This window comes from Poeciliopsis prolifica, unplaced genomic scaffold (assembly GCF_027474105.1).
Source record: "Poeciliopsis prolifica strain line A6 unplaced genomic scaffold, Auburn_PproV2 SCAFFOLD012, whole genome shotgun sequence".
In the NCBI taxonomy this organism is placed as follows: Eukaryota; Metazoa; Chordata; class Actinopteri; order Cyprinodontiformes; family Poeciliidae; genus Poeciliopsis; species Poeciliopsis prolifica.
Window position 1 is genome coordinate 1,366,411 of NW_026562387.1, and position 25,546 is coordinate 1,391,956.

The following is a 25,546-nucleotide window of genomic DNA, read 5'->3' on the forward strand; positions in this document are numbered from 1 at the left end:
CAGGAACTAAAGGTTTTAGACATAGAGACACTGACCATCGAGCCAAAAGTAAGAAGTTGGAGTCTTATTAAAGTATCTTGACTTCTCTTTGCTATAAAAACCACATTTTGTGAATTTGTGCCTGAAACTTCAGACTTCTGACTTCAGACCTACTACATCTGTCACGTTATTGAAATAAAAAACGTTACATTGAAAACAGTCCTTAACCTTTGAACCTTGCTACACAATGGCTAAAGAGGATGACAGGCCTCTTTAATGCACCAGTCAGAGCTCAGTGTAGTGAATGCTGAGTCGACCCACAGCATCTTTTTGTTTTGCTAAATAAACCTTAGCCTGGGTTAGCAAAGTAACCACTTCAGATAGTTTTTGACTCAAATGTCTTAAGAGTGTATGATACAAGAGAAGGTGAGGGACGGGAAGTCTGCAGCTGGGTTTGTCCCTGCAGTGAATTTACACCAGGACCTTCCTGCTGTCTCGTTTCCTCAGGACACAGAAGAAGCAGACGACGACAACAGAGTGACCGAGATCTGAGCTTCACGAACAACTGTTCACTGTTCACACAATCCCTCTTCACTGCGTTCTGATGTCTCTTTACATCACACAGCTGTTCTCACTTACAGAAGTTTTTATTTCCTACACACACATATAGTCCTAATATTGGTCCATATATTTAAAATCTGAGGGCAAATGAAATGCTTGAGAGCCAATTAGAAGTATTTCTTCAGTACGTTCCAGCTGTTGGACTCAGTGTGAGTGGTGTTTATGTGAGATATTAAATGAGATATTAAATGTTTCAGGAAGATTTTTATAGCTAAATCTTAGCAGCAATAAATGAGCAGAATATTACCTGATACATGTAGAACAAACATCCGCCTCTAACAGTTCAGTCTCCAACAATATCATCCCTCATTGAGTAATGTAAGGTCTTAGCTCTTCTACTCTATTTGTATTCTGTGCTTTAATAAACTCTCAATTTGGCATAAAAACATAGACTTCTCCTTGAATGTTGTAGATTATTTTTACCAGACTGATCTCTTAGGGCATGAGTGTGAATTCATTTCCATTTTGGGCCATATCATAGTGTCCTTGACAATTACGCCATGGGGAAGAGAACAGTTTCACCTTAATGGGAGCAACAGAATCAATGGTGTCTGGGAAATCTTTGAGGCAAAAGAAATAATATTAAAACATTTCTATGAACAATGTGACATTTATTCTGTGGAACTCAAATGCAAAACAATCTGTGTTGGAAGTAATAAGAAGTTGAAGTGACCCTGACTTGGTAATGTTGCCCACAATGGCCTGCAAACATTTTACTGGAGGATAACTATTCTCTTCTTCCGGTGAATAGACCTTTCCTTTCTGTCAGATTCCTCTGATGGATTCAGATCATCTGCAGACAACTGAATAAAAGGTGATGTCTGTGAAGTTACTGAATAACTTTTCAACTTCAGCTTAAGTTACCACACCAGTTTAAGTTACCACATATATATATGTGGATATATATACATGTATATGTGTGGAGAGAGAGAGAGAGAGAGAGATTTATTTCTAGCTATTTGTAATTATTTCTATGAATTTTTTGTACATTTTATTAATTTTATCTTTTATTATTACATTTCTATTATAAATATAATAATAGAAATGTATAGTAGCTTGCCAACTAAAACACATTTATCTCTTGACGACCAGTAGAATATTCTGTTTTTGACGCTGAGTGGTTACCATAGTAACTAGTAACTGGGATCATTCCCTTTTTCTGTTGAAACTGGTATGTATCGGGATAAGGTCTGTGTGTTTTACAAGTGTTATATTTTAGTATATATTTTAGACTAACTTAACTAAATACAGGCTTTCATGAATAATTTTGCCATGTTTTGAATGCGGTTTTAACAGTTATCATCATTAATGTCGTTGTTTTTTTTTATTTTTTTGCTGTGTTTAATTTTCCAACTGTTAACTGTTGTCAACTGTTCATTGGGATCCATTGCTGTGTCGTGGGGACTGTTTATGGTTATTTATTGGATTTTATTTAATCTGTAGGGGCAGAAGCTGCTGGACTGATCTTAACTACTAACTTCACTTTTTCTCTTGTTGGGTATGTTTTAATTTTTATTCAAATTAATGTTTTATATGCTGATTGTGTGATCGTCTCTGATTCTGAAATATAAGAGCGATTTTATTTCCTGTTCTAAAAACATGTAAATTCATTGCTATTTATGTTAAAGATAAGATTATGTGGATTAGTGATGTGAATTTACCAGACATCACCATACGCTCACAGTCAGAGCCCCTTTTTCTGTTGCCTTCTGCGACTTTGGGGTAGAAGTCACAGAGCCGATGTTAGAAACCAACTTGATTTTGTTTGTCCTTGTTAGAAAAAAATATGGTGAACCTATTGGACCTTTGATGAACAAATAAGAGTTGCCTGCCCATACCTAGAAAAACCTTACAGAAAAATGACTTCCTATTTTGAAACAAAACAAGCAGGAAATGAAGTTCTTTTAACCAGAGTAATTGTGGGGTTTGTTTTCCTGCTGGTCAACAGAAGACCATAGAGTCCCAGTGAGAATAATGATCACTCTACTAATTTTGTTAACTTACTGTGTAATGACAGAATTTGGATATTTGGGTTTGACCCTTTTTTCATGCATTTTGTTTGGCAGATTCAAATTTGACATAACTTAATTAGTCATCCACTTTTATTTAAACTGAAGTCAAAATTTTTCTTTCATCTTGTCCCTGTGAGCTGATGGAGGGATATAAGAGAGTGATGGCAGCCCTGACAGAGAAGGTGCTGACAGTCAGTGTGTTACTGAGTGTCTTGTTTCTTCCAGGTGAGCTGTTTGTCCTCTTACTTTCATTAGACATTACTGGCAGTATTTGTCATCTCAAGAAATAGATTCTGGTTTTCTTAAAGGCGCTGCATGTAACAGGCTGCAGTTTATGGGTCAGGAAGTTTTCCCAAACAATATTTTGCCTCACATTCTATTAATGTTTACTCTGCTTTTACAGTAGTTCAGACTGGATGTTCCAAGAACTTATCCCTCAGTATAACTGCACCAAAAAGACTGGAAGGTCTGAGCGGATCCTGTTTGCTCATCCCATGCAGTTTTCTGGAGATACCAAGAGAAACGTCTGATAAGGAGAGAGAAAAATTTGAAGTTTTGCTTCAAAGTCACCCAGACTTTGAAGAGGATTCAAAGAATGTGACTCACAACAGCAGTCATCCAAAAGAAATGGACACGACTCGAAACCTGGAAAAGTTTGACGACAAGAGAGAAACGACTGGAGTTTGGATAACAGACAAACACAGGGTTGAGTCCTTTCATCAAAATGCGATTTATAACAGCAGTCGGTCACAAAACAGATACACCGTGAACATTATTGGGAACCTGAAAGAGAAGAACTGCACCACCCTCTTTTCTAGCATACAACCTATTCAAGCGACGAAATTCTACTTCAGGATGGAGAATGGGCCGTTCAGGGCCACGGCAGTCTGTGATCCTGTTCAAATAACAATTAGAGGTGAGAAAGTTTTCGTTTTGATTTATGTGTAATGTTCATGTTGAACAGAGGGAAAAAAATTATGATGCATTAACTGAGACTTTATTATAAAGTTAAACATCAACAGGATCAGAGTTAAAGAAAGCGGTTTGTGAGCACAAAGTGGATGTTTAATCTAAATGTATTTTTCAGTGAATTCTTACCTTCACTTCTCTATTTTTTATGCTCCACATGTCTGAAGTGGAGTCGGTCTGCTGTATCTCACTGTGTAAAATGTGTGTGATGTGAAAGCATAGATTCTGCCTGGAGCCCCAGGATTGAAATCTCAGGTGACTTGAGGGAGAAGAAGTCTGTCACCGTAACCTGCTCCGCTCTCACTCCCTGTCCACAATCACCTCCTGAACTCACCTTGAACCTCCAACCAAACCCTCACAGACAAATGGAGAGGACACACATGGACATTTACAAGTATAATCCAGCAGAACATCATTCTGTCAGAGATCCATGATGGATACATCATCACCTGCTTTGCCAGATATCCTGTAGCTGGAGGAAAACACAAGACAGCAAATACAGATGTGACTCTCAGTGTTTCCTGTAAATAATCCTGTCAGGACATCATGGTTCAGCTGGTTCCCATCAATAATCTTGAGGTGTGTTACATTTTCCTCAGATTCTCCCAAGAACACCTCAGCATCCATCACTTTAAGAAAAGGTAGATGGGTGGAACTGCGTTGCTCCAGCAGAGCCAATCCTCCTGTCAGCATCTTCACTGGTTCAAGAACACCGCAAATGGAGCCATGGAAGTAGGTGAAGGAGAAAATTATGGAGTCAATGTCACTGAGGGGACAACTTATCACTGTGTGGCCAGGAATGATGTTGGTAGTCAGACATCTCCAGAGATTCGTCTGACTCTTCCAGCAATAGGTAAATAGAGGAATATGGAAGGATGTTACTGTGACTGAGTCACCAGGATCATTTGAAAGTTACAGATGGAAACATATTTAAGGAATATGTTTCTTAACATATTCCCTTTGTTTTTCTCCATTCAGCGTATGAGCCAGCTGATGAAGTTGTTGAAAGAAAAGGTACTCATCTGCTTCACTGGAAAATGTTCTGTTCACTCATTTCTCTTAATTGTTGCAAACTAGCTTAAATTCTTTGTCCTTTTTCAGTTAAAAAAAACAAAAACATTTTATTTCTAAAATGAATTTCTTTAGGAATAAGGTGTTCCTAAAGAAAATGTTTTGGTGAAGTTTTGGTCAGACTGCATTTGCTCCATAGTTTTCTAGACTTATTAAATTTTCAAGTTTTATATTCTACTTCACAGTAAAGGTTAGCTGTCATTAGTGTTCCAGCCATGCTGAACTTCTCTTTAAAAGTCTGTGGTTATCAAATGGTATCACATTGCATGAAGTTTTCTCAAAAGACTGAACCAGAAATATATGAACTCTAAAAATACTGTACATATCTTCAGTTTTATTCACTATTTATTTTTCCAGGAGCTGACTCTCAACATATTCAGATGACAATATTTTCAGGGGTGGGGGTCCTTGTCCTTGTCTGTCTGCTCAAAATCATCTTGTGGTGAGTGTGAGAATTTGAGTAAGTGTACAAAGAAGTGACGTTGAGTCTGTTCCCAACACTTGCCTGTTTCTACATTACGTTGAATACTTTCTTATTTCTAATTGTATTAAATTAATTACTTTCCTGCACACAAATCCATCAGTATGAGAGAAAAGAAGTTGTATCTAACACTGAATTATAACATAATTGGGAACACAATATTAACACTGCTTATTTCGTTTCCACAATGGTAAATGGATTTGACTTCTCACTTTTAAGAAGATAAAATAAAGGCTCTGACGAAGTGCCAGGAGGCTTGGTATATTTTCAGTAGTGTATTTTTAGTAGACCCTGCAATGCCTGATGGACCTTCATATGTCCTCACATGTGTTTAGATTGCTTTAAAATAAAATAAAAATATTTGTGCATAAATTGTGTTTTAGAGACGGTGACCAATTAGTACAATTTGATCAGCCATTATCAGGGCCCTTAAGCCTATCTAAGCAGAGATTATGAATACTTATATAAATGTGATTTCTCTGTTGTTGTTTTTTTATATATATAAATTTACAAAACACCCCAAAATTTCTTTGGGAATAAGGCTGTAACAAATAAAAAAATAAGTCGCTATGAATATTTTCCGAATGTGCTGTTGTACTTGAACTTTTTATGTGTAAAAATATATCTTTGTAGTTTGAGCTCCAAAAAAGTATAAATCCTACAGACTCACTTACTACTAATTTTAGAACTTGTTCCTGTCTTGGATCATGAAACACAAGAATGATTCTGTCTGTTCTATTATTTCTTCCAGGGTTTATAAGTTCAGGCATAAAACTCCAAAACAGGTCAATGTAAGTGCAGTAGTAGACTGTTCTCATTATAGAGAATGAACAAATGATGTATAATTATGCTTCTGAAAAGAATCAAAATCACCTGTTGGTATCCATGGCAGTTTTTCTATATATATTTCTGTTTTTCCTTCTGATTTCCCACAGGCTTCACTTGATGACTAACTGGGTCTTAAATTGTGAGCCAGTACCACTGAGGGAAATGTTTACCATGAGGATCTAAACCTCTTGATTAAACAACTTCCTCCACGCGTAACTGCAGACAGCGACAGGAGACGATGTAAACACAAATCTCCAGATCTCTAAGAAATAGCAGCTCAGCAGAGTCTGACTGCCCAGAGGGAATAAACATTGACCTCTTTCTGTGGAATGTCTGTTTCTCATTGGAAAACCTGTTTTATTGGGATTTTACAGCAACTTGTTAAAATAATTTGAAGCTCTATTCACAACCAAAAACATTGGCCTAATTTTGTAGTAAATTTCGAAACAGATCCAATTCATCTGTTTGAAATTTATGCCCGAAATTATTTAGGATTCATGGAAATAACTATGCAATTTTTGAACAAAAGTCTTCATTCAATCTTGAAAAGAAATCTATAGTCATATTCAAGGAATTTGAATATTTAAAAAGTGCATTCGTGAAGTGAATCACATTTAGATTGATTATTTGCACAGACTGTTTAAGACGTTACTTCTTTTCATTATCACAGTTTTGTTGACAGATTATTAAAACCAGTCTACAGCTTTCCCAGATCCTCTTGAGTTGGGCTCAAGTTGAGTCCTTCTAAAAAAAATAAAGATTTTTTTTTTTGCAAAAATCCCAAAAGGTTGCACAACTTGTTCTGACAATTAGCTTGTGCCAAAGAAAATAAAACAAAACAGGGCCTAACTGTCATCTAGTGAAAAATAAAGGAAAAGAAACCTCTGGTAATATGATCTAACAAAAAAGCTCAGCAAAGCATTACAAGGGGTCACTGACCTACTTACATAGTTTTTTTAACAGATAGAAACCTATGTGATGGGACTGTACAGGGTACCCCAAACCCCTAAGAGTAAAGCAGCAATACATGAGTCAATTAACCAACCAGGACAAGGGCTGTAGGGCTTCCTTGATTCCTGATTGGTTACTCTCTAACCCATGAGCCAATCAGGGCAAATTAGCACCACTTTCACTCTGACTATCAGACCTGCTGTGAAACAACGAACTGTAGCAGTGTCACGATGAACAGAGCGGGTGACTTATTCTGTATCACTTTGGACAACCATGTTGTTCTCAAATGCTTCATAAGCAAACATAGAACTGTCCAGGGAAAAAATATAACAGAATGATAATAAACATCAGCAGAATCATACATTAAGATGCAGGAGAAGAGACGCCCTGGTGCGCTCGAGACACAACGCAAAAACCTGGCAGGTTTAATCAGAAGACACGAATTGTGACAGATAAAACCACATCATGTCACAAATATTAAAACGCAATGAGAATAATCAAGCCTACGTGTGTGTTTATTGCGCCCTCTGGTGCGCATGCGGGACACTTTCAGGTCTTTGCAGTTCACACCGGAGATGACGTACGAGTCGCATATATTTGGAAATGCGAATGAGCGCGCCAAGAAAACCCGATCTGTCAAAAAAAAAATTGGAATTGCGTCACTTCCGTGTGAACGTAACCTATACCAAGCTACAGTGGGTGGTTACCAGAGCAACCAATAACCGTCATCTCGAGCCCTTGTCTTAACATCTGTAACTGCGGTATGTTCGAGGATTGCTTCGATGTTTTCTTTACAAGTGTTATATTTTAGACAAATTTAGTTTCATATTGTGTTTCATGTGTAATTTTGCCAAGTTTTGTATGTACGTTAACCGTTATAATGTCATTTTTTTTTTTTTTACTGTGTTTAATGTTAATTGGCATTAGCTGTTCAGTGAAGCATTGTTCGGTAGTCGGGATAGTTTATGGTTATTTATTGAATTTTTATTTATTCTTTAGGTTCAGACGCTGCTGGACTGATCCACCAACTTCACCTTTTTTCCTGTTAGGTATGTTATAAATCTTGATACGAAATAATCATTTGTGTGTCATTCAAAGACTGTCATTTGTCTGACAGTCTTTGAATGTGAGATACACTCATCGGCCACTTTAGTAGCTCCACTTGTCCAACTGCTGAATGTCAAATCAGCCAATCATATGGAAGCAACTCGATACATTTAGGCATGCAGACATGGCCAAGACGATCTGCTGTAGTTCACACCGAGCATCAAAATGGGGAATGAAGGTGACCTTGAACGTGGTGTAGTTGTTGGTGCCACAGAGGCCGCTCTGAGTATTTCAGAAACTGCTGATCTACTGAGGTTTTCATGCGCAACCATGTCTGGGGCTCACAGAGAGTGGTCCGAAAAAGAGAAAATATCCAGTGAGCAAAAGTTCTGTGGGCGCAAATCTCTTGTTGAGAGGTCAGAGGCGAATGGCCAGACTGATTCGAGCTCAAATAACCACTCCGTACATCCGAGGTATGCAGACGAGAAACTCTGAATGTGCAAAACATCGATCGAACCCTGAGGCGAATGAATGGGTTACAGCAGCAGATGACCACACTGGTTGTCGGTGTGCTCTTAGCTGACTATATAATTCGCACAGGCAAAATTGGACAATTGAAGATTGGAAAATGTTGCCTGGTCAGATGAGTCTCAATTTATGCTGTGGCATTCAGATGGTATTCTATTTAATTATCCAGGTTTATTTAAACTGAAACTTTTCTTTCATCTTGTCTCTGTGAGCTGATGGAGGGACATACGAGAGTGATGGCACCCCTATCTGAGAACTTGCTGCCAGTCTGCATGTTACTGAGTGTCTTTTTTCTTCCAGGTGAACTGTTACTTCTCTCACTTTCATTTGGAGACATTACTGGAAGCACTTATTTTTCTAGTCCCAATAAATAGATCCTGTTCTGTTTAAATGGTTCACATGTGAAAGGCTGCAGTTTACAGGTGAGGAAACTTGACTTCATTACCATTTTGATTCACATTGTGTCCATCTTTACTCTACTTTTACAGGAGTTCAGACTAAATGTCATTCGACTCACAGGGGAATCAACATTACTGCGCCAAAGCATCTTAGCGCTCTGAGTGGATCCTGTTTGCTAATTCCATGTAGCTTTACTGACGACAAGATAATGAAGTTTGACGGCCGAAGACAAACATTTGGAATCTGGACAAAAACTACAATGTATATTGTCACTCATTCAAATAAGATAGTTTACAACAGCAGTTGGTCAGAAAGCCCATATGGAATCAATATTATTGGAAATCTGAGTGAGAAAAACTGCACAACTATGTTTTCTCATATGTCTAATGCTGATCGAGGTAAATACTACTTCAGAGTTGAAAGCGGGCCATTCAGATCATTTGCTTCCTGTGATCCTGTTCAAGTAGTAGTTAAAGGTGAGAGCATTTTATTTTTATGTATGTGATATTAAGAGAGAATGAATTACGGTTAAGAAAAACTCCATAAACTGAGTATTGACGGTAAAGCTAAACATCTGCTATGTTTAGCTTTACCGTGAAAGCTAAACATAGCATACTCTGGTTTCTGATCATCAACAGAATCAGAAACCAGAGTTAAAGAAAGCAGCTTGTCAACATAAAAGTGGATGCTTGATGTAATTTTATTTTTCAATGTGATCTTTTCGTTATAATATGTCATCTTGTTATACTTCACCTGTCTGAAGTGGAGTCAGTCTGCTGTATCTCACTGTGTAAAATGTGTGTGATGTGAAAGCACAGATTCTGCCTGGAGCCCCAGGATTGAAATCTCAGGTGACTTGAGGGAGAAGAAGTCTGTCACCGTAACCTGCTCCGCTCTCACTCCCTGTCCACAATCACCTCCTGAACTCACCTTGAACCTCCAACCAAACCCTCACAGACAAATGGAGAGGAACACAGATGGAACATTTACAAGTATAATCCAGCAGAACATTCTGTCAGAGATCCATGATGGATACAAGATCACCTGCTTTGCCAGATATCCTGTAGCTGGAGGAAAACACAAGACAGCAAATACAGATGTGACTCTCAGTGTTTCCTGTAAGTCAATGGTGCCCAAAGTTGATCCTGGATGGCCGACATACTGCATGTTTTAGTTCCCTTTCTGGTTTAATCCACCTGGATTAAATGACGGCTCATTAGAAGGCCTAAGTGGAACATTGACATCCGGAAACGGTTGTTTCTACCACCAGGGAGAGAACAAAAACATGCAGGATGCCGACTTTGGGCACAGCTGCTGTAAATGATCCTGATGGAACATCATGGTTCAGCTGGTTCCCATCAATAATCTTGAGGTGTGTTACATTTTCCTCAGATTCTCCCAAGAACACCTCAGCATCCATCACTTTAAGAAAAGGTAGATGGGTGGAACTGCGTTGCTCCAGCAGAGCCAATCCTCCTGTCAGCATCTTCACCTGGTTCAAGAACACCGCAAATGGAGCCATAGAAGTAGGTGAAGGAGAAAATTATGGAGTCCATGTCACTGAGGGGACAACTTATCACTGTGTGGCCAGGAATGATGTTGGTAGTCAGACATCTCCAGAGATTCGTCTGACTCTTCCAGCAATAGGTAAATAGAGGAATATGGAAGGATGTTACTGTGACTGAGTCACCAGGATCATTTGAAAGTTACAGATGGAAACATTAAAGGAATCAGATTGATTCCGATTTATTTTTTCTCCATTCAGGGTTTGAGGACTCTGAAGTTCTTGGAACAAAAGGTACTCAAATACTTTTCTGAAGAATTTTCTGTGGAGTCACTTTTTTTGGATTGTGGCAAACTAGCTCATTTTAGTTGTCTGAATCAGCAACAAGTGAATGAAACAAAAATATGATGCCTATCATCATATTTGGAAAATGAAGTTTTGCAGAGCATACAGTACCTCCATACTTTTCAAAGCTGTTACAATTGCAGATTTTAGATTCAGCATTAAAGTGAGGACTCAAGAATTGTTTATTGTCAGATCATTTCTCAATTTTTGCTTGTGATATGAATTTCAAACTCAAGTCTTAGATCAAGAATTCTAAAAAATAAGTAATTTTTATCAGAAGCATTTATTTTTCTAGTCCCAAGAAATAGATCCTGTTCTGTTTAAATGGTCCTCACGTGAAAGGCTGCAGTTTACAGGTGAGGAACCTTCTCTTTATGACCATTTTGATTCAAATTGTGTCCATCTTTACTCTACTTTTACAGGAGTTCAGACTGAATGTCATTCGACTCACAGGGGAATCAACATTTCTGTGCCAAAGCATCTTAATGCTCTGAGTGGATCCTGTTTGCTAATTCCATGTAGCTTTACTGACGACAAGATAATGAAGTTTGACGGCCGAAGTCAAACATTTGGAATCTGGACAAAAACTACAATGTATATTGTCACTCATTCAAATAAGATAGTTTACAACAGCAGTTGGTCAGAAAGCCCATATGGAATCAATATTATTGGAAATCTGAGTGAGAGAAACTGCACAACTTTGTTTTCTCGTATGTCTAACGTCGATCGAGGTAAATACTACTTCAGAGTTGAAAGCGGGCCATTCAGATCATTTGCTTCCTGTGATCCTGTTCAAGTAGTAGTTAAAGGTGAGAGCATTTTATTTTTATGTATGTGATATTAAGAGAGAATGAATTACGGTTAAGAAAAACTCCATAAACTGAGTGCTAAACATCTGCTATGTTTAGCTTTACCGTGAAAGCTAAACATAGCATACTCTGGTTTCTGATCATCAACAGAATCAGAAACCAGAGTTAAAGAAAGCAGCTTGTCAACATAAAAGAGGATGCTTGATGTAATTTTTTTTCAATGTGATCTTTTCGTTATAATATGTCATCTTGTTATACTTCACCTGTCTGAAGTGGAGTCAGTCTGCTGTATCTCACTGTGTAAAATGTGTGTGATGTGAAAGCACAGATTCTGCCTGGAGCCCCAGGATTGAAATCTCAGGTGACTTGAGGGAGAAGAAGTCTGTCACCGTAACCTGCTCCGCTCTCACTCCCTGTCCACAATCACCTCCTGAACTCACCTTGAACCTCCAACCAAACCCTCACAGACAAATGGAGAGGAACACAGATGGAACATTTACAAGTATAATCCAGCAGAACATCATTCTGTCAGAGATCCATGATGGATACAAGATCACCTGCTTTGCCAGATATCCTGTAGCTGGAGGAAAACACAAGACAGCAAATACAGATGTGACTCTCAGTGTTTCCTGTAAGTCAATGGTGCCCAAAGTTGATCCTGGATGGCCGACATACTGCATGTTTTAGTTCCCTTTCTGGTTTAATCCACCTGGATTAAATGACGGCTCATTAGAAGGCCTAAGTGGAACATTGACATCCGGAAACGGTTGTTTCTACCACCAGGGAGAGAACAAAAACATGCAGGATGCCGACTTTGGGCACAGCTGCTGTAAATGATCCTGATGGAACATCATGGTTCAGCTGGTTCCCATCAATAATCTTGAGGTGTGTTACATTTTCCTCAGATTCTCCCAAGAACACCTCAGCATCCATCACTTTAAGAAAAGGTAGATGGGTGGAACTGCGTTGCTCCAGCAGAGCCAATCCTCCTGTCAGCATCTTCACCTGGTTCAAGAACACCGCAAATGGAGCCATGGAAGTAGGTGAAGGAGAAAATTATGGAGTCCATGTCACTGAGGGGACAACTTATCACTGTGTGGCCAGGAATGATGTTGGTAGTCAGACATCTCCAGAGATTCGTCTGACTCTTCCAGCAATAGGTAAATAGAGGAATATGGAAGGATGTTACTGTGACTGAGTCACCAGGATCATTTGAAAGTTACAGATGGAAACATTAAAGGAATCAGATTGATTCCGATTTATTTTTTCTCCATTCAGGGTTTGAGGACTCTGACGTTCTTGGAACAAAAGGTACTCAAATACTTTTCTGAAGAATTTTCTGTGGAGTCACTTTTTTTGGATTGTGGCAAACTAGCTCATTTTATTTGTCTGAATCAGCAACAAGTGAATGAAACAAAAATATGATGCCTATCATCATATTTGGAAAATGAAGTTTTGCAGAGCATACAGTACCTCCATACTTTTCAAAGCTGTTACAATTGCAGATTTTAGATTCAGCATTAAAGTGAGGACTCAAGAATTATTGTCAGATCATTTCTCAATTTTTGCTTGTGATATAAATTTCAAACTCAAGTCTTAGATCAAGAATTCTAAAAAATAAGTAATTTTTATCAGAAGCATTTATTTTTAAAGGAATCAGATTGATTCCGATTTATTTTTTCTCCATTCAGGGTTTGAGGACTCTGAAGTTCTTGGAAAAAAAGGTACTCAAATACTTCTCTGAAGAATTTTCTTTGCACTCACTTTTTCTTTTTCATTGATGCAAAGTAGCTAATTTTATTTGTTTGAGTCATCAAAAAAATTAATGAAACAAAAATATGATGCCTAGCAGTTTAGGAGGAAAAGGAAGTTTTGCAGAACGTACAGTACTTCCATACTTTTGAAAGCCATTACAATTGTAGATTTTAATGTATATTCTGCTGTTATATCTTGCATGTATTCAGTTTTTTCATTTCTTATTTTCCCAGGAATTGATAGTTCTGAAGTCCAAATCCCAGTTCTGACAACGTTAGGGATTGTGATGATTGCCTGTGTTCTGAAAATCATCCTATGGTGAGTTTGTGTACTTAGAAGTGTACTTAAGTCTATTAAAGTTACTTCACTGTTCCTTCATTTGGTTCAATATTTTCTTAGTCCTAAATGTACTAAATTATTTCTTTTCTAAACAAATTCGACAGAGATCCCCTATTATGATGATGTGGGGCAAAAAATGTATTGTGCAAATTCTGGAAAAATTTAACAAACAGAAAACTCAAAGTATTCACATAAGTAAATGCAAAGAAAAATAAATCAAGAATAGGTCCACAGTTAAATATAACAATGTTGGTACTTGTGTAAAAGTAAAACCTTAAATACTTTTCAAGTGAAAACCTTTATTGAAACTGTAACTGATAAATAAAGAAAATATATATATCTTTTTACCTCATCTATTTTTTTTTTCTAAATCAACTGTGCAACTTTCTACTAAAACTTTGACATGACATTTACTCTGTATCATCAAAATATACCATTGTTCATAATGGTAATTCAAATAAACTTCTTAATTGAAAGAAGAGAAAATGAAAGCTCTGCTGAAGTGCTAGGAGGGTCGGTCCTGTCTGGTCAGACTTCCTCCAGGCTATAAATATATAAATGGCATAGGTTATTGCTCACTTTTCTGAGTATAATATATTTTTTCCATCCACAGCTACTACATTAATAGCTCCAAAAACATCTGCATCCTACAGACTCACTCACTACTAATTTCAGAACTGGTTCTTCTCCCATATCACCAAACACAACAATAATTCTGACTGCTCTGTAATTTCTTCCAGGTTTCACAGGAAGACACCCGAAACTGCATAACAGCTTGGTGTAGGTGTAGCACTACACTGTTCTCATGATAGAAAATCTCCCCAAACAAATGATGTATCAATACACCGTGTTCCAAATTATTATGCAAATTGGATCTAAGTGTCATAAAGATTGCATTTTTGTTGTGCTATCAAATTTATAGATGATATTTGAATCACTATAATTAATTTCAGAGAGCTGGGTTGATTAATTTGTCTGGTGAGCTCAATAAAAGGAAATCTACTTAAAAAGGATGTTCCACATTATTAAACAGGCCACATGTTTCACATAATATGGGAAAGAGAAAGGATCCCTCTGCTGACAAAAATCATCAGATAGTGTAGTGCCGTATGACAAGGTATGAAACGAAAACTGAAGAGATTTGTGGCTGATTCAGAACAAAGATGGGTTTGTACAGAAAAAAACATAATGAGGAAGGTTTCTGTTGGACAAATTCATCGGATTAAGAGTTCAGCTGTTAAAAAGCTGAAAAAAGTTATTTGAAGCTGCTGGTGCCTCCGGAACCTCAAGGTGGAGGATCCTCCAGAGGTTTGGAGGTTAGGCCACCCCTAACCAGTGCTCAAATGGTCGCAATGGGTCCAGCCATAGATGAAGATTAATTTTCAAACAGACTTGTTCACAGATGACTGCTGTGCAACCCTGGATGGTCCAGATGGACGCAGTAGTGGATTGGTGCTGGATGGCCACCACGTCCCAACATGGCTGTGATGTCAGCAAGGAGATGGTGGAGTCATATTTTGGGCCGAAATTATGGGGAGAGAGAGGGCTGGTCAGCCCCTTCAGAGTCCCCAAAAGTGTAAAAATGACCTCAGCAAAGTATATGGACTTTCTGATTATCACTTTTTTTCATGGTTTAAAAAGAAGAGCCGTACCTTACGTAGCGAACTCATGTTCATGCATAAAAATTCACCATCTCATGCTGCAAGGAATATCACTGGCTGTGTCATTGGCTGCTATGAGCATAAAGGGAAGAAACTCATGGCGTGGTCACCATTCTCCTCTGACCTCAACCCTATTGAGAACCTTTGGAGTTTCCTCAAGCAGAAGATCTGAGGGTGGGATGCAGTTCATATCCCACCCTCAGATCTTTTCTGAGCAGCTTTGGGAAGGTATTCTGACATCCTGCAAAGAAATTCATGCAGAAACTTTCAACAAACTCACAGTTTCAATTGATGCAAGAATTGTGCAGGTGATATCAAAGAAAGATCCTATGTTAACATATAACTCGGTCTGTTAAGATGTTTTTATTTGAAACAACTCTTGATTTCTGTACATGTGACCACTTAATGCTGCACATTCAAAGAATGGCCGTTGGCAGTTCTTTGTAATCCATAAAATGTTTAGAAAATCTGTTGTGTGTAGTAATTTGGAACAGTACATTTTGAGTTTTTTATTTTTGAAAAAAATGCAGTTCTCACAGGGAGCTTTGTTCAGGAAAATTTGATTTATGCGGTAATAGTAATAGTTCATGACTTGAAAGTTATGAACTTTGACCATCATTTGCATTGACTGTTAAGGAAAATCTGAGAAAATATCACTTGCATAATAATTTGGAACATGGTGTATGCTCTTTAAATTAGTGAAATTCAGCTGATGGTAACCATGACAGTTTTATCTGATTTTGTTTTTATATTTTCTGTTTTCCCTTCTAATTTCCCATAGATTTATTGACTAACTGGGCCTTGAATTGTGAGCCAGTACCACTGAGGGAGCTGTTTAACATGAGGATCTTAACCTCTTGCTTAAACAGCTTCTTCCATGCAGACAGCAACAGGAGACGGCATACACACAGATCTCCAAGGTGAAAAGCAGCTCAGCAGAGTCTGACTGCCCAGAGGTCATCAACACACAAGGGAATAAACACAGACCTCTTTTGGTCTAATGAACCTAATGTCTGGTTTCTTACTGCTAACTGTTAAATGATTGGAAGCTTCTTTTCATCACAACAAAACCATTGGCCTTTGTAATAATGACAGTCACTTAGGTATGGAGGATTTTTTTTCTGCCATAATCCAAGAGCACAAATTTTCAGTCTGAAAGGAGGATTTCATGTCTTTTGTTCTCAAAACTTTTCATACTTCTGCTTACATTTTAATTTCAAAAGCAAGTCTTCCTGTCTTTCTTTTCAATACGTGTCCTTGTGCTTACTGCTCGGAGCAAATCTTTGCTTGCAAAGCTCTCCGCTCTCTTGGTGGAATTTTTATGTCATAATCCAGGAGCATACATTTTCAATCTGAAAACAGGATTTTCCGTTAAAATGTTTGGAAGCGTAAGTGGAGAGGCAGCAAAGAGCTGAGCTTCACCTTGGATTCCACGAACTCTCCCGAATTGCCCTGGCTGCCATTTGATGGGAACATGTTCCTCTTGTCTGTATGTCGCCATCAAAATGGTTAAAAAAACATTTAATATATGAACTGATTTTCTAATTTGGCCCTAATGGTGTGAGCCAGAGGGTGTTCCACCCTCTGCTATCAACTTCTGTGTTGTCTTCCAGCATATCTTCAACATGAGCCTATTCCTTGAGAGGGTCTCTGTGATGTAGAAAAAATCCTGCATTGTTCCGGTGCCAAAAATGCAGCATCCTTGTGTTTCCAAGGATTACAGGTCTGTAGCGCTGACCTCCCACATCATGAAGTCTGTGGAGAGACTCGTCCAGCACAGCTCCTACCCCTGGTACAATCACACTTTGGACCCTTGCAGTTTACCTATCATCCAAACTTGGAGTTGAGGGCGCCATCATCTTCCTGCTCAACCGTGTATATACTCACCTCGACCAACCGGTGATGATGGTGAGAATTATGTTTTGTGACTTCTCTTGTTCATCCGTCCTGTTCTACTGGGTGAGAAGACGACGGCAATTCAGGTGGATCGCCTACCTGTAGTTAGATAGTCCTGGATTGTGGACTATCTAATTGGCAAATTACACTTTGTGCGCCTGTGACACTGTGTGTCAGACACACAGAGACTGCACAACAGACTGTCTTCTCTCCCTTCCTCTTCAGCATCTATACATTAGACTTCAGCTATTGCACTGAGACCTGTCATCTACAGAAGTTCTCAGATGACTCAGCTGCGGTTGGTTGTATCAGTAAGGGTGATGAGACTGAGGACAGGGCAGCTGCATGGCTTTGTCACATGGTGTGGGCTGAACCACCTGCAGCTCAATGTCATCAAACTCTGCAATGCCCAACTCTTATCAACTAAAATCTAATTTTCTCTGATGAACTGATTATTTATAGATTTAACATATTTGCATGTACATGCTTGCTAGTTTATTTTTATTCTGTCATATTGAATTACTTGCGTCACTCTGACGGTGGAGGAACCCACCTTCCTTTTATCTATTATGGATATATTTGTTTTATTAATATTTCATGGAGTATTTGGATGGAGTAGCTTGTCAACTAATAAGCAATTTCCCCTTGGGGACCAATAAAGTACATTCTATTCTTCTATATTCTATATAAGTTATGTTACCCTTGATACTTAATGGTTACCGTAGTAACTAGTAACTGGGATCATTCCCTTTTTCTGTTGCCATCTGAAACTGGTATGTATGGGAATCAGTTCTGTGTTTTTTTTTTAGTATATAGTTCAGACTAACTTAACTAAATACAGGTTTTCATGTGTAATTTTGCCATGTTTTGCCATTTTGAATATGTTTTTAACTGTTATCAGAACTAATGTTATTTTTTACTGTGTTTAATTTTCCAACTGTTAACTGTTGTCAACTGTTCATTGGGAGCCATTGCTGTGTCGTGGGGACTGTTTATGGTTATTTAATGGATTCTATTTAATCTGTAGGGGCAGAAGCTGCTGGACTGATCTTAACCACTTGCTTAACTTTTTCTCTCATTAGGTATGTTTTAAGTTTTGATAGAAAGTAATGTTTTATTTACCAATAGGATGATAGTCTTTGAATGTGCAATATATGCTATTTATGTCAAAGATAACGTTGGTTATATGGATTAATGACGTAAATAAGTCAAATAGTAATATATGATCAGATATTATACAGTCTTATTATTCTACTAATTTTGTTAACTAATTGTGTAATGCCAGAATTTTAATATTTTTGTTTTACTCTTTTTTTATGCATTTTGTATTAAATGTGACATTTCTCTGACATAACTTGATATTTCAATTAATGATTTCTTTAAACTTACGATTTTCTTTCATCTTGTCTCTGTGAGCTGATGGAGGAATATAACAGAGTGATGGCATCCTTGACTGAGAACGTGCTGACATTCAGTGTGTTATTGAGTGTCTTGTTTCTTCCAGGTGAGCCAGGAATCGGGTCACTGGCGCCTGAAGTGACCCAATTCCGATATTTTGTCAAATCGGATTTTTTTGCGGTGACTCTTCACACTTCCAGATATATGTGACCTGTCTGTGTTCTCCAGTGTGAATGGGAAAATGACCTGAAAGTGTCTCGCATGCGCAGTAGAGGACGCAATAACGTCAGTGTTCTCTGTGTTTTGCCAATTGCCATTTGAAGTTGTCTGATCGGAGCACCATATTAATAGCTTAATCCTCATTATTGTCTTCCCGCTCGGTCGTATCAGAACGCGGAATAGTGTCTTTTGTCGAGTATCAATAATGTTCAGGTTGGATGACATTTGAACCGGATATGTATCGGATACCCAAGTGGCCTGGGTCACATTCAAAAAGAATCCGACCTGTGGTGTTCAGACTGTAATGAAAAGATCAGATACTGGTCGCATTACATCAAAAAAAATGGAATTGGATCACTTCAGGCTGCAGTGTAAACACAGCCTTAGTTCACTCACTGTTATTTGAAGACATTACTGGAAACATATATTTTTCTTGTTCCAAGAGATAGATCTTGATTTTGTTTCAGTGCTTTACAGGTTAGGAAACTTCTCTTCATGATACGTATCCCCTGGGTATCCGATACTCGTCGGATACCCAGGCCACATTGGGTATCATTCACACTGGAGATGGACACAATTGATTCACATTGTGTCCATCTTTACTCTACTTTTACAGGAGTTCAGACTGAATGTCATTCGACTCACAAGGGAATCAACATTACTGCGCCAAAGCATCTTAGCGCTCTGAGTGGATCCTGTTTGCTAATTCCATGTAGCTTTACTGACGACAAGACAATGAAGTTTGATGACAACACAAAACCATCAGGAATTTGGATAAGAGCTGCAGTCTGGGTTGACAGTTATGCACATCTTGTGGTTTTCAACAGCAGTTGGTCAAAAAACAAATATGAAATGAAAATGATTGGAAATCTGAGTGAGAGAAACTGCACAACTGTGTTTTCTAATATACATCCAAGTCATACAGACCGTTACTTCTTCATTATTGAGAATGGGCTGCTCAGATCGTTTGCTGTCTGTGATCCTGTTCTTTTAATAATTAGAGGTGAGAGCCTTTTATTTTCATTTATATTTGATATTTAGATGTCGAGAAAATGAATTATGCATTTTTGATGTAAAACAAATTCCATGAGCTGAGTTTTCACTGCAAAATTACACATCTTCTGGACAACAGGATCAGAGTCGAGAGTTAAAGAAAGCAATTTGTGAACACAAAGTGGATATTTTATCTAACTTTATCTTTCAATGTGCTCTAACTGTCATATTTATCATCCGCCATCTTGTTATGCCCAACAAGTGTCTAAGGAGGAGTCAGTATGCTGTATCTCACTGTGTAAAATGTGTGTGATGTGAAAGCACAGATTCTGCTTGGAGCCCCAGGATTGAAATCTCAGGTGACTTGAGGGAGAAGAAGTCTGTCACCGTAACCTGCTCCGCTCTCACTCCCTGTCCACAATCACCTCCTGAACTCACCTTGAACCTCCAACCAAACCCTCGCAGACAGATGGAGAGGAACACAGATGGAACGTTTACAACTACAATCCAGCAGAGCATCACTCTGTCATACAAATATGATGGATACAATATCATCTGCTCTGCCAGATATCCTGTGATTCCAGAAAAATATAACAGAAAACCTTATAAGGAAACAAAGACAAAATACACTCTCAGTTTTCCCTGTAAGTAATTTTATCAGAACATCATGGTTCAGCTGGTTCTCATCAATAATCTGGAGATTTGCTGCATTTTCCTCAGATGGTCCCAAAGAAACCTCAGCATACATCAGCTCATCAGCAGATAACTTGGTGAAGCTGCATTGCTCCAGCAGAGCCAATCCTCCTGTCAACATCTTCACCTGGTTCAAGAACACCTCAAATGGAACCGTGAAAGTAGCTGAAGGAGAAAATTATGGAGTTCATATCACTAAGAAGGAAATTTATTCCTGTGTAGCCATTAATGATATTGGTAGTCAGACATCTCCAGAGATTCTGCTGACTGTTAAAGATAAAGGTAAATAGAGAAATATGGAAGGATGTTACTGTGGCTGAGTCACCAAATCAAGTCATTTAAATGTTGCAGATGAAAACAGATTCAAACAATCACATTGATTCAGCTTTTATTTTTCTCCATTCAGGGATTCGGCCAACTGGTAAAACCATTGAAAGAAAAGGTATCGATCTATTTCTCTGAAGAATTTTCTGTTCATTTTTAGGAACCTGGGTTGGGTTTTAGTTTCATTATTTTTCCTTGTTAGTTTCTTATTTTGATCCAGTTAGTCTGGATCAAAATAAAATCCATACTAGTGATTCTAGTTTATTTTGTGTGTCTAATTGTTCTTTAGTGTTAGATTTATTTCCTAGTTCCCTAGGTACTCTCCCATGTCTACTGTGCCAGGTCCCCCGTCTCTAAGTCTGGCTTTTACATTCTCCCCTCACACCTGCAATCAGTTAGCTAATCAACCCAGGTCTATTGCTCAGCACTCTACCTCCCACTCTGCTAAAGCACCTCAGTCACTCCTCGCTGGTTTCTCTCATCTACTCCCACTATTTTTCTCATCTGTTTCCTGCCATCCTTTCCTCTGGCATTTAAAATTTGTGCCCTGAACTTCATGGAGTTGTGGGAGAAGGTGGAGTGACACCATCAGTCAGCTCTGGCAGAAATGGCTGGCAAGCACACAGCCAGAGCTCCCAGGCTTTGGCCCTTTTTCCCTCCTCCACATTTCCTGTTGCTCTTTCCCAGTTTTCACCTTTGGTTTCGCCGTCTCCTGTCTGTTTCCCTGTTTCATTGTCATCTCCATCTAAACACCACAGCCACAGTCGCAAGGATGGCTCCAGAGTCTCTCTGGTGGGTCGACCCAATGCTTCACAGCTTCTCCAGTGGGTCGGGCCGCTGTCTGGCCAGAGGTGGCCGGTGCCCAAACCACCTCCATGGGACTCTCATCCATTGCTCCTCTTGTCTGTGTCACTATCTACACTACCGTTCAAAAGTTTGGGGTCACATTGAAATGTCACTAAAAGCACTGTACTTTTCAATGAAAATAACTCTAAACCAGTCATAACTTTAAAGAAATACACTCTATACATTGCTAATGTGGTAAATGACTATTCTAGCTAAAAATGTCTGGTTTTTGGTGCAATATCTACATAGGTGTATAGAGGCCCATTTCCAGCAACTATCACTCCAGTGTTCTAATGGTACAATGTGATTGCTCATTGGCTCAGAAGGCTAATTGATGTTTAGAAAACCCTTGTGCAACCATGTGCACACATCTGAAAACAGTTTAGCTCCTCACAGAAGCTATAGTACTGAATGGGGTGACCCCAAATTTTTGAACGGTAGTGTACATGATCCTCCACTCCACGCATAAAGACTTTAAAACCAGTTCCTCGCCCCAGAGACACACCAGCAGTTGATCCATCAGCTCCAATGTCAGTCATATCCACAGCAACAACATCTGTGGAATTAGCTCCTCAGTTCCAAGCTACTCAGTCTCCTGAGCTCCACAGTGACTGTCTCCAAGAGGGTGGAGGTCGACCCGCCGCGATCCCCAGTGCCTTGTAGTGGATTCCCAGTGATTTGTTGTGGGTCCTCAGGGACCAGGCCTCAGCACTGGGTCAAAGACATCTCCATGACTTAATGAGATGACTTTAAAGTTCTTTAGCCAATGCTGGTCCCCAAGCTTCAAGCTCTTCCTCCTTTTTGGCCTCCTGACTAATAGGATCGTCAAGCTTTTGGGTTCCAGTGCCCAAAAGGCAGAAGTCCAGATCTTCTTTATGCATTCTATCAGTTGAATCTTCTTTGTGGGTTCCTTCACCGCAAGGCTGACCTCAGGACTTCAGGTTCCTCCGTCACTGGCACCCTCCAAGATTTCTGCTCATTTGTCGCTGCACATCAGACTCTCTGATCCTTTGTCTCTCAACTTCTTCGTTGACACACATCAGTATCTGGCAGTCCTTCCAAAGCCCCGTCCAAACACCCTGGTTAGGTTTTTTTTTTTTTTTGTTTTGGACTTTGATTGCCACGTGGTTTCCATCTTGAAGTCAAAAATATTTCTTTGTCTTATTCAGCAAAATAGAAAACCAAATCAATCAAATGAAGTTTTGGTCAGCCTCCAGTTGCTCGAAACTGCTTGAATTTTATATTCAACATCAAAGTAAAGGCACACTGTTGAGGTTTTTAGTTATACAACAAAAAGCTAACTAATTGCTTGCAAGACATGTTTTACCTAGTTATTCAAGTATATGGTTATGAAGTAACATATGTACGATGGTGTGAGAAGTTGTTTTTTCAATGGTTAACATCAGAAATATCTGTCTTGAGGTTTTTTTCCGCTTCTTATTTTCCCAGGAGCTCAGAGTTCTAAAATTCAGATTTCACTTGTTGTAGCAATCGCTGTTCTCATACTTCTCTGCCTGCTCAAAGTCATCGTGTGGTGAGTATGTGAACTTGAGTAAATGTACACCTGGAGTCTAATTTCTTTCCTAAAAATTCTACACACATATCCGTCAGTATGACAATGGGGGGCGAAAAAAGTTTTGAGCAAATTAATAATAAATATTTTTTAATTATTGAATTTATTTTTGTTGAAATAAATAATTCAAGAATACCTTCAACATCATATGGTCTTAATGTAAAATTAAGACAATAATTACATTCCAAGTGAAGCCTCTATCATAATATGCATAAGATATTTTTAACCAAACAAGGAAAATATTTTTTTATTTTTTTATCTAATTTTTTTTCTAAATTAACAGTGCAAAATTTAGTGAAAACGTTGGAATAACCTCAAATTACATGCTTTCACAGTTTGAGAATAATTGTACCAAATGAGTCAGTTGAAGCATTTGCTCCAGAGAGATTTTAGTGAGCAGTGTGTCAACGCGAAGCTAGAATTTTGGTTCAATTTAGCAAAATGTATCCAAAAGTGCGTTCAATTGTTTTTCACCTCAAAAGAGAATGTGTTGTAATTAAAATTCTGATTTCTACTGTATGATTATTTCTGCATGTCACATAGCCTGTTGTCATGATATTTACTCTGTGTATCATCAACATGTACCATTGTCCACACAATGGAATAACAACAACATATAGAAAATTAGCTCAATTGTATCCTCTTGGCTCCATTGAGGAAAAAGACATCAAATGAAAACAGTTGTCAACAAATGTGCAAAATAGCATTTATCAATTTAAAAAATAAGTGATCATCAATCCAGAATGTATGCTGAAGACTAAACTTGATTATGTTTATCAAAATGGCATGAGAGAAAAGAAGTTGTATTATAACACAATTGGGAAGACAATACTAACACTGTGCAGAAGCATTATGCTTTTTTTGTTTCCACAATGGTAAATCGATTCGACTTCTTGCTTAGAAGAAGAGAAAATAAAGGTTCTGATTAAATACCAGGAGGCTTGGTCCTGTCTGTGCTGGATGGTCAGGCCTCCTACTGGCTGTAAGAATATATAAATGATGTAGGCTATTGCACAGTTTTCTGGTTATAAGATACTTTTTTCCCACTGTAACTACTTAACAAATAGCAAAACATATAAAAGCAACCCTGCAATGTTGTATCAGTAAAGTCACAGCAGCCTAAGTTTTCCTTTCCCCAGCCATTGGGCCAACTCTATGCAGGACATTCCTAAACCATTTGTCGGCCAGCCAAAGCTTCCCAAACTGTCAATATCGACTCTGTTCCATTAAATCTATTGTTGTTCCACCCAAAACATTAGGAAACATTGATTTAATACGATCTGAAATAATGCTGAACATACAAAAAAATGAATCACTGTGAATATTTTCCAGAAGCACTGTAGTAATTGAACTTCTTGTGTTTGAGCTCCAAAAAAGTCTGCGTCCTACAGACTCACATACTACTAATTCCAGAACTTGTTTCTGTCTTGTATCATGAAATACACAAATGATTCTCACTGTTCTATTTTTCCTTCTAGGTTTGTTAAGGTCAAAATTCCAACCAGACCACAGGTCAATGTAGGTGTATACTACACTGTCTTGATTACAAAAAAAATCATCATGAACAAATGCTGTATCAATATGCCCCTTGAAAGAGTCAAAATCACCAGTTTGTAACCATGACAGTTTTATCTGTTTTTTTATATTTCTGTTTTTCCTTCTGATTTCCCACAGGCTCCTCTTAATGAATAACTGGGCCTTGAATTGTGAGCCAGTACCACTGAGGGAGATGTTTACCATGAGGATCTAAACCTCTTGATTAAACAACTTCCTCCACGCGTAGCTGCAGACAGCGACAGGAGACGATGTAAACACAAATCTCCAGATCTCTAAGAAATAGCAGCTCAGCAGAGTCTGACTGCCCAGAGGTCATCAACACACAAGGGAATAAACATTGACCTCTTTCTGTAGAATGTCTGTTTCTCATTGGAGAACATGTTAACGTCTCTCCACTGGCTTTCTGTAACTCAGAGAACAGACTTTGAATATCTCTGTCAGTCTACTAATCACTGAGCAATTCAGCACCACAATATGTTAAAGATCTGCTGTTATATTGACCTCTCAGGTCTTCTGGTTCTGGTTCTGGTTCTCATCTGCATCTCCAGAACCAAACACGGAGAAGCAGCATTTCTTGAATTTATTGTCTATGCACCTCAGATCTGGAACAAACTGCCAGAAAGCCCCAAAACAGCTGAAACACTGAGTTCCTTCAACTCAAGACTAAAAATCTGTTTAGTTATTTTTTAACTATAATAAATAAAACATTGACCAACATATGTGATGAGTATTGATGATTTTTGGAATT

The 25,546-nt window shown here is 38.4% G+C and overlaps 1 protein-coding gene across 1 annotated transcript; it reads left to right on the forward strand.

Annotated features, from left to right (window-relative positions):
• The first annotated feature begins 1,966 nt into the window (after positions 1-1,966).
• On the forward strand, positions 1,967-25,496 carry LOC129364909 (uncharacterized). Its single transcript, XM_055037859.1, is given in 26 exon segments — positions 1,967-2,098; positions 2,750-2,837; positions 3,016-3,528; positions 3,804-3,957; positions 3,959-4,104; positions 4,181-4,272; positions 4,275-4,434; positions 4,560-4,595; positions 5,010-5,094; positions 5,885-5,924; positions 8,700-8,787; positions 8,976-9,362; positions 9,705-10,004; positions 10,279-10,533; positions 10,652-10,684; positions 11,158-11,544; positions 11,873-12,175; positions 12,450-12,704; positions 12,823-12,855; positions 19,429-19,815; positions 20,132-20,449; positions 20,526-20,780; positions 20,905-20,940; positions 23,118-23,202; positions 24,720-24,759; positions 24,916-25,496. Coding segments are annotated over 25 exon segments (4,491 nt in total). The 5' UTR covers positions 1,967-2,098; positions 2,750-2,752; the 3' UTR covers positions 24,934-25,496.
• The last annotated feature ends 50 nt before the right edge of the window (positions 25,497-25,546 follow it).